At 50.6% G+C, this 10,000-nt stretch overlaps 1 protein-coding gene across 2 annotated transcripts in view; it reads left to right on the top strand.

The window, feature by feature from the left end:
- LOC132462390 (E3 ubiquitin-protein ligase RNF31) overlaps positions 1 to 6,851 on the top strand; it is a 30,861-nt gene extending 24,010 nt beyond the window's left edge. For both annotated transcript variants that reach the window (XM_060057896.1, XM_060057897.1), the window contains 4 exons: positions 1,105 to 1,150; positions 2,953 to 3,049; positions 3,679 to 3,844; positions 4,376 to 6,851. In XM_060057896.1, coding sequence (XP_059913879.1) covers positions 1,105 to 1,150; positions 2,953 to 3,049; positions 3,679 to 3,844; positions 4,376 to 4,426 — 360 coding nt within the window. In that variant the 3' untranslated portion in view covers positions 4,427 to 6,851. The remainder of the gene's footprint in view (positions 1 to 1,104; positions 1,151 to 2,952; positions 3,050 to 3,678; positions 3,845 to 4,375) is intronic.
- Positions 6,852 to 10,000: the final 3,149 nt, after the last annotated feature.

Raw genomic sequence — 10,000 nt, 5'->3', positions numbered from 1 at the left:
CTGCAGTCCATCAACGTCTCCTCCCACAGGGTCTGGTGGGAGGAGCCCCCCATACCAGCAGCCCCCCCATCACGGGGACCGTATTGTTATTAAAACCCTCTTTAACAGCCTGGGACAACACGCCGATTAGGAATGTAGCGTGTGCCAGGCGCCACGGCCTCCAGAGCCAACCCCAGCGCCGTCAAACCCCAACCAAAGACTTTGGAGGTCGTGACCTTTCAGACTGCAGCATCCTCCCGTCGCCACGGCGCCCGTCTCCCGTCTCCGGCGCTCCGACGGGAGGCCTTTCAGCCGCGCTCCCCCGGAGGGGCCCCTGTCAGCAGCTGACTGACTCTAATAAGACCACCCTGGGGGGCCGGGGGGGGGGGCGTACAGCTGTTGTACTGCGGTGGAATATTAACAGGAAGTTAGAACGGGAAAAACACGAGAAAGTTGAAGCAACTTTGATAACGTGTGGCCGGGGGGACAGGGGGGGGAACTTGTATGACCTCAAAACTGCGGCTGGCTCTTCTCTCTAAAGGTTTAGTTGAAATATGAGATGCTGTGTGTGTGTGTGTGTGTGTGTGTGTGTGTGTGTGTGTGTGTGTGTGTGTGTGTGTGTGTGTGTGTGTGTGTGTGTGTGTGTGTGTGTGTGTGTGTGTGTGTGTGTGTGTGTGTGTGTGTGTGTGTAGCGATACATTTGTGGGAGTGGGTAAACACGACAAAACTTAATTAAAAATTTAACTAAAAAGTGATTAAAAAGTAAAAAAATGAATTGATGACGTCATGAAATAGGAGACGTGTCGTGTCTTCAGAGGAGTGATGATCAAACTTGGGGCAGAGTCGATGATTGGTGCCTTAATGCAGGAATGTTGCGGTGATTGGAAGAAGACGCAAGCTCGCGCAACTCTTCAGGGATTAGTTCAGCTCGTGACGGGAAACTCGAGGGATCTTGGGATGATTCCACGCAGACATAAGGCCGGGAGTGAGTAGATAGTCGGTTCTGTTTCTTGACGGACACAGAATCCAATAGATAGCAGTTGGATATGTTTGTGCTCGGGGGTGGATTAATAACTCTGTAAACACTGCACATTCTCACTGCCTCCATGTTTTGTTTCTCTGCAGAACGGAGTGGCCTTCAACACAGACCCTCCTCCCGGGACTCAGACAGGTACACACACACACACACACACACACACACACACACACACACACACACACACACACACACACACACACACACACACACACACACACACACACACACACACACACACACACACACACACACACACCTAAATACAGACACACACACACATATACACACACACACACACACCTAGACACAGACACACACTAACACACACACACACACACAGTCGTACACACAATCACACACAGAGACACACACACACAGAGAAACACACACACATACACACACACACAGACATACACACAAACACACGTACACAGACAGACAGACACACACACACACACACGGACACACATGGACACACACACACACACACACACACACACACACACACACACACACACACACACACACAAACACCGGACACACACACACAAACACCGGACACACACACACACACACACACAAACACCGGACACACACACACACACACACACACACACACACACACACACACACACACACACACACACACACACACACACACACACCCCTAGTTATTTTGGAGGGTGTCGGCCTGGTGTGAGCCCCCCCTCTGGGTGGTCACGAACACTGCCATGTGTGTGTCAGGTCCAGGCCACGCTCTCTCCAGGGGGTCCGAGGCCCGCTGACCCAGGGGGGCTAGGTAATCTCAGACCCAGCGGTCGGGCCGTGACACAGCAGATCTTCTGGGTGGGGGGGGACCAGAATAACCTTCGTTCCTGCTTCGTTAGACAGATATATTCTGCTGAAGGAGACTCATTTGCGTGAGTGGATGAAGCTTTCGATGAGTGTATTTCTGCAGCAGCCGAATACACTTTGTGGATTTGGAACCTTTTATAGGCTTTTTTTTTTGCAGTCAACGTCTGCCGGCCAAGTTTGTGTTCACTGATAATAGCCAATTACACGCTTGCACATCCCTGCCTCCAGCCACCTGATTGGTGGAAGCTAATCTGAAGGGAATGAAAGTGAAGCCCTCCGTCCAGCCATATTGGAGCCGGTCTGCCCTCAGACTTTAGATGAAGTGAATATCTCAAGTCAGGTTTTTGGAGAACAGGATCAGGGTCACCTGATACAGTCTCCCCTCAGATGTATGTATGTATTGGGTTTTTAACTCTGAAGTCGGGAAGATGCAATGAAATGCATAAATCAGCCTTGTTGTGTCTCCTGTTGTGTCCGGGTGTCCCCTTGTGTCTCCTTATATCCCCTGGTGTCCTCTGGTGTCTCCTGATGTCCCCTTGTGTCCCCTGATGTCCCTGATGTCCCTGATGTCCCCTGATGTCCCTCATGTCCCTCATGTCCCCTCATGTCCCCTTGTGTCCCCTGATGTCCCTGATGTCCCTGATGTCCCCTCATGTCCCTCATGTCCCCTGATGTCCCTGATGTCCCTGCTGTCCCCTGATGTCCCCTGATGTCCCTGATGTCCCTGATGTCCCCTCATGTCCCTGATGTCCCCTCATGTCCCTGATGTCCCTGCTGTCCCTCATGTCCCTGATGTCCCCTGATGTCCCTCATGTCCCTGATGTCCCCTGATGTCCCTCATGTCCCTGATGTCCCTGATGTCCCCTCATGTCCCTCATGTCCCTGCTGTCCCTCATGTCCCTGATGTCCCTGATGTCCCTGATGTCCCCTGATGTCCCCTGATGTCCCTGCTGTCCCTCATGTCCCCTCATGTCCCTGATGTCCCTGCTGTCCCTGATGTCCCCTCATGTCCCTGATGTCCCTGATGTCCCCTCATGTCCCTGATGTCCCTGCTGTCCCCCACCGTCCCCGTCCTCCAGGTCTGTGCGGGGTGATCGAGCAGAAGGACGAGGCGGCGCAGCAGTCGGACGCGGCCTGCGGCGCCCAGACCCAGCCGGGCCACGCCGGGCTCTGCGAGTACGTTACCCAGACAACCACACAACAACGCCGCGTCCACACTGTGCACGTCCGTCCACGGAGGGTGTGTCGGACGCATGGGGGACGGCCTCTGATTGGCCGACGGATCTGTTACCGCTTTTACCGCAAGCCTCCACAGCTGTACTCTCATTGCACTGTGTGTGTGTGTGTGTGTGTGTGTGTGTGTGTGTGTGTGTGTGTGTGTGTGTGTGTGTGTGTGTGTGTGTGTGTGTGTGTGTGTGTGTGTGTGTGTGTGTGTGTGTGTGTGGGGGGGGGGGGGGGGGGGTTAACAAGATGGCAGAGGGTAATCTTTTAGACAATGTAATGAAACGGGCTGATGATCGCAGTGCTGCCGGCTCCTCTCTACAGTCTGTGGTCGCATCAGGAAGGAAACACCCATCGCTCTGGGAGCTCCACTACAGCGTTGATGGATTCAACCCAAACCTATTTGAGGCACTTTATTACCTCACAGTAATAGCAAAGGGGAGGAACCGATGACCGTAACCGTAACTCCTCCCACAAAACTCGCCACGGCTTCACAACAGACCAATCACGACTCCCCTTCGTCGAACCGTCTGCCGCGGCGGTCGCCATGTTTACCCACGTGCGTCCGTCTGTCCCCCACGCAGGAAGCACTACCGGGAGTACCTGGTGAGCCTGATCAACGGCTACTCCATCGACCCGGCGCCGCTGTTCAACGCCAACGAGCTGGGGCTGGCCTGCCGGCGGTACCAGGTGGAGGACGCGCGCGGCGAGGGCGAGGACGACTTCGGCTACTACAACCGCCTGCTGGAGGTAAGGCGTCTGAGGCCGAGTCGTCATGACAACGCCCCCTCAACACGGGATCGGCGATCCGTCATCCAGGCTAGCGCCTGTGTGTGTTCTCCCGACGGGGAACAGTGCGAGTGCTGCTGTTCTTTTCTTCGAGGTGTGCAAAGCGCCTTTGTTGTGCTGGGATTACAGTATGTACTGTAGGCCTGTTCCCGTACGCTACAAGCGTTCGGGTTGCCTGGTAACCGCAGGTTGCTGGTTCGATCCCTGCCTCCTCCTAGCCGAGTGTCGAGGTGTCCCTGGGCGAGACGCCTCCCCCTGACTGCTCCCGGCGAGCCGGCTGTCGCCTTGAATGGCTGACGCCGCCGTCAGCGTGAGAATGTGTGCGTGGGTGAATGCTGTGAGGCGCTCTGGATGAATGCAGTCCACTTACCGTTCCCCAGTGTGCACGGCTGCACGCTGTAGTTCTGCACCAGAGACGCCGTGGCTCGGTAGAGCTGCTGGTCCGGCTGCAGCCTCATGTGTTAACCCCCCCCCTCCCCCCCACCCCTGCAGAAACTGATGCACGAGGTCCCGCTGGGAGACAAGGTTCCACGGAACAAGTGAGGACCGCGGCGCCGCTGTACACCTCCTCCTCCTCGTCTCCCGCTCCGTGTTCCCTATCGGTCGCCCCCCCACCTCCCCCCCACCTCCCCTTCCCCCCCCACCTCCCCCCACCTCCCCCACCTCCCCCACCATCAGACCTGACAGCGGCGGGCAGTTTAACACACGGCGTGCCAGACAGTGATGCATCGGAGACGGCGCCGTGTTTTCCCTGGACGGCGTTCCCGACCTCGCCACGTTTCCTCCAAGGTCGGCACAATTAACAGGACCGGACGCTTCCTCGAGGAACGCCGAGCCGGTGGACGGTTCCTCTGGGAACGCCGAGGAGGTGACGGTTCCTCTGGGAACGCCGAGGAGGTGACGCTTCCTCTGGGAGCGCCGAGGAGGTGACGGTTCCTCTGGGAACGCCGAGGAGGTGACGCTTCCTCTGGGAACGCCGAGGAGGTGACGCTTCCTCTGGGAGCGCCGAGGAGGTGACGGTTCCTCTGGGAACGCCGAGGAGGTGACGGTTCCTCTGGGAACGCCGAGGAGGTGACGGTTCCTCTGGGAACGCCGAGGAGGTGACGGATCCTCTGGGAACGCCGAGGAGGTGACGGTTCCTCTGGGAACGCCGAGGAGGGGATGGTTCATCTGGGAGTGCCGAGGGGGTGGATGGTTCCTCTGGGAACGCCGAGGGGGTGGATGGTTCCTCTGGGAACGCCGAGGGGGTGGACGGTTCCTCTGGGAACGCCGAGGAGGTGACGGTTCCTCTGGGAACGCCGAGGAGGGGACGGTTCCTCTGGGAACGCCGAGGAGGGGACGGTTCCTCTGGGAGTGCCGAGGAGGTGACGGTTCCTCTGGGAACGCCGAGGAGGTGACGGTTCCTCTGGGAACGCCGAGGAGGGGACGGTTCCTCTGGGAGTGCCGAGGAGGTGACGGTTCCTCTGGGAACGCCGAGGGGGTGGATGGTTCCTCTGGGAGTGCCGAGGGGGTGGATGGTTACTCTGGGAACGCCGAGGGGGTGGATGGTTCCTCTGGGAGTGCCGAGGAGGTGGATGGTTCCTCTGGGAATGCCGAGCTGCTGGGGAAGGGGGGGGGCGTGGGGTTGTAAATACCTGGCTGTAATGAGAGTGAGCAGGAAATGGTAGTTTGAGAAGGTTCTTGGTTTTCCTCGATAAATGAATGGCCGGCCCAGAAGGTAGTCAGGTACAAGTACAAACGTATACTCTGCATCCAGGAGTAATGACAGCGATTTCTGCCCATTAAAGCGATAGTGAGACTTCCCATTTGGGCAAAGCTGTACCTAATGTGGGTACTAAAACTAAATGGAAACATTTCCAGGAAAAGCAATTGGAGGCGTTTGTTAAAATGCCACAGCTTGTATCTTAACTGTGAGTATAAGATGTGTGTACGTTTAGGTATGATAAAGATAAAGGTGCAGATAAACCTGGCCTTTGTAAGACATGGGAATCCGCACACACAGAGCAATTACTTTCTCAAAAGCAATATAACAAGGTGGCTTTGGGCATTTCATTCGAAGTGTGGATATTGAGAAAAACAAACTGACCAATAAAAATGAAGCAGTCAACAATCAAATTAAAGTCCTTTTCACTCTTTCCCCAACGGTATTAGGAATGAGTTAATAATAGCTTTAACTGGCTCACTGCATACGCTGTATTGACATTGGTTTGTCATGTAAAAGATGCAAGTGCATCATGCAGAAAAGAGATTGTAAAATGGATTTGTCACTTCGGATAAGTCACGCAACAAACATGCACCATGAAATAATGGTTAAATATTTTTGATGTAATATCGTCTAATGTGTACGTCCAGTGCAATGTGCTCGTGAAACGTTGTTGCATTAGGTTAGAACTTCTGCCAACATTTCTCCTCCCAAAGTAAAGGGAAGAAAACGTGAAAATGAAAAAGGCTGCTTTCTGGTTCTTCAGTGTGGTGGTCCAACATCAAACTTGAACCGTCGTCACCAGATTTAAATTCATATTTTGTGGAGTGCTGCTCTGTTGTCAAAGGTCGTCCTGCTTTGTGAATAAGTCCGATCTAACGGACTGTTTGTTTGCTTGTGTGCATGTGCCGTCTGACATAAATCGCCACGAATCACAAATGTATGCCATATCTATAGGTCATATTTATTTGCTAGTAGGACAATGGAAGATGAGTTGTTCTGTGGATTTTATTCAACTACTTTTGGTGACATTCAGAGGGAACCTGAACGGACCCGAAGAGTGCTTGACTGTGCCTGAAGTATCGCTTCTGCAAAAGAGATTGTGAGTTTGAAGGACCATTGCTGTTACGAATGACAATGAATTGGATTCTGCCTTTTTGGGAGCATTAATAAAATGCTTTTGAAAATCGACTTGTAAACACCACAGAGAGAATGTACCTATTTTTTGACAGCTCTTCAATCCAATAAATCACCGGTCCTGTCACAGTGGTTGTTTGTGTCTCTTCATAGCGGTGCTTTTATCGAGCGCTTGGTCATGATCGAAATGGCCTTTCAGCAATTATTCTAATGATGCCGGTAGTTTTGGAAGGCGTGCACCCATTTATGGACCAAATGCACTCAATGAAGGAAACTTTTTCTTTAACAACCACTGAAGAAAGACAACGCAATGTTCTCCTAATGGTTTCTTGCTGTTAATAGTTACAAGTTAAATGTTGTCGTCTTCTCTTCAGTAGAACTTGCGTCACCATTTTTGGCATTCACGTTCATTTCTTCTGAAATCGAGTCCATGGGGATAATGTTTTCACAAATGCAATGTTTCGTGTGCTTATGAGGGCAGATGATTGCTTGGTTCATCGGTGGTGATGACTTATTGCAATCAAACGCCAACACATTGCGTTGTTTTTATTTTGTATTGCTGCATCACGGCCCTCCTTACGTCTTCCGTTGTATTTGCTAACCTCGTCTGTCTGTCTGTCAGCCAGTGACATCTATTTGACTGCGCCTCCCCTCCTTTATCATGTATTTTTCTGCAATCCCCATCTGAAAAGTTGGACCATTGCCTCGTTGTTCCGGGGTTTACGTTCTCTGTTGGTCCTAAAACAACAGGCTCAATGGTAATTCAACTGTTATGTAGGTTTAAATAATGCAAAGAAAACAACAACTAAAACACAAAACGGCACAGACAAAGTAAACCATAGTGTCCTCTAGTACAGCCGACGGGCGTGCGTGCCAGGTCCGCTAGTTAATCTCTCTCTCCCAGTAAATGTCAGTTCACCCGATTGACGTCGAGCACCAAGCTGTCTCTCCCGCTAACTCGAGGGTAATGACTCACTCACCGGGCACGCTATCTCATCAAGTGTCTCTTGACGCTAATGACGGACAGCTTGCCCGGTTGGAGAGGGTTAGGGACGGCCCTCAGCAGAACGGCAGCGGCGTAGCCTGCCAAGAACACACGCAGACGGCGACAGACAGCTCAATATGCAGAGAGCCGAGTGTGGGCAGGATAAAGACGGCCGGAACGCCAGAAGAACGTCAGGCACCGGGAAGACTGTTGCTATACTTACTTACTGGCCTAGAGGAGGTCTTACGACGGTGGAACGGTTCCTCAGTTATTCACTTAAGAGTCATCGCAACTGATTTCAAGTTCCACATTTTATTTCTAACTTTACACTGTCGTTAAACATGGTTAGACGTGCAGTCTAAATGTAATTTATATGATGCTTTGGACAAAAGTGTCCACCTATTAGCATGCCGTATATGTCTCACACAGAAAGAAAAAGTATATTGACTTTAGATATTTGAATTGACGCGTTTAATGAATTGGTCGGATTCTGTTTAAAGATGACATTAATTCTGTGTGTGTGTGTGTGTGTGTGTGTGTGTGTGTGTGTGTGTGTGTGTGTGTGTGTGTGTGTGTGTGTGTGTGTGTGTGTGTGTGTGTGTTGGCAGTCTTTAGAAAATGCACAGTTGCTAAGCAACCATGTGTTATTGATAACGGCTTTAGCCGGTATTGTTGTATCCTTTTGATTCTTCCTTTCAACCTTTCTCACACCAGAAGCCCCCCCCACACACACACACACACACACACACACACACACACACACACACACACACACACACACACACACACACTCGCCATCCATCTCACCTTTTAATGTGCTGAGGTATTTCATCTTGTTTGCAACTTCATCCATCCATCACTCATAGCTCTGTACACCAATGTACATGCATGTATTCATTCATACATACATACACACCTTCATACCAATACATTCATACTAACAAACATCCACACCTACATTCAAATACATTCATACTAACATACATACGTACGTACTGATACACATTCATATATACATAAATGCGTATAAACATAAACATATGTATTTATTTATGTTTCATTTGGCTGTGTTATATTTACTCATATGGGTTGCATTCCTTCATTAGGGTTCATCATTTTTATTCTAATGTTTATTTAACAACTGTTAGCCGATAGGATACAAGCAGGTCCAAGTATCCAATGAACCTGTAGTTATACATGGCAAAAGGAAACTCTGGCTAGCTAGCTATCTATCGACATACATACATGCAACACACACACACACCCGCGCACACGCACGCACGCAGACGCACGCACGCACATGAACAGATACACACACAACAATAAAGTGTATCTGACAATCGGAAAAACTCATTGCCATCCATGCTGAGGGAGCTGCTGTCTCTGATCCAGACGGGCAGCGTACGATGTCCTGGGAGGGACAACACAACACAGCTGATGAAGGCTGCATGTGGATGCTGCTGACTGAAGGCCCATTAATTTTTCATGCACAGCAAACAAAAGGGCTTCGACTGAAGAAGAGTACGCCGCCATCAATAATTCATTCATTCATTCATTCATGTTTTGGTTCTATTTCAAATCCCCTGTTAAAATGTGATCTTGTGTATTACATCCTGCTTAAAGCTGCATTCGGCACATTTAGCTTGACACACTTTGCTTTGATTCAATTGTGTTTCCAATTCGTTTGCGAGCCTCATGGATCTCATGTATTTCTTAGACTACAGGCCTCTGCTGTAGATCCAATTGCATGTAAACTGTGAGACTAAATCAAATCACAATTTCGTCATGTGAGAGTAGGATGGGTTAAAATTGCTGATTGCAGCTTAAGCCAAGATACGTTTTGGTATCCGTCAATCGCTGAAGCCAGCTTGACTGCACTAATCGTTGACTGCTTTAGTCGCTGCTTTGCTTACAGTTTGATTTCTGCAACAAATTAGGAAAACTGGATCAATGACTTGGACAAACACATTTTTCTACATGGTGAAAGATTGTCACTCACATTAAAGAGGCAGTAGGTGCGATTCAGGAGCTATTGTTCCAGTGTCATTTGTTAGAAATTCCACAGCCTAACCTGTCAGTTTTTTGTGAGTGAAATGCTCTGTGAGAATATCTGTTCTGGTTGACTGCGCCTGCCTCCGTCTGAGACGATTTGGATTTTAAACGGCTCCCTGCTCATTCCTGACCAATCTGGACATGTCATCCCTGATTGGTTCGAGGGAATCCAAAACCTTTCAAGAGCTTTCAAAAAGCCGAACCTGATCGCGGCCTTCCGTTCCCTGTGGGACGAGCGTCA

This window comes from Gadus macrocephalus, chromosome 8, assembly GCF_031168955.1.
Source record: "Gadus macrocephalus chromosome 8, ASM3116895v1".
NCBI classification, from domain to species: domain Eukaryota; kingdom Metazoa; phylum Chordata; class Actinopteri; order Gadiformes; family Gadidae; genus Gadus; species Gadus macrocephalus.
Note: the sequence above shows the minus strand (reverse complement) of the source record. Positions and strands in the feature narration are given on the sequence as shown.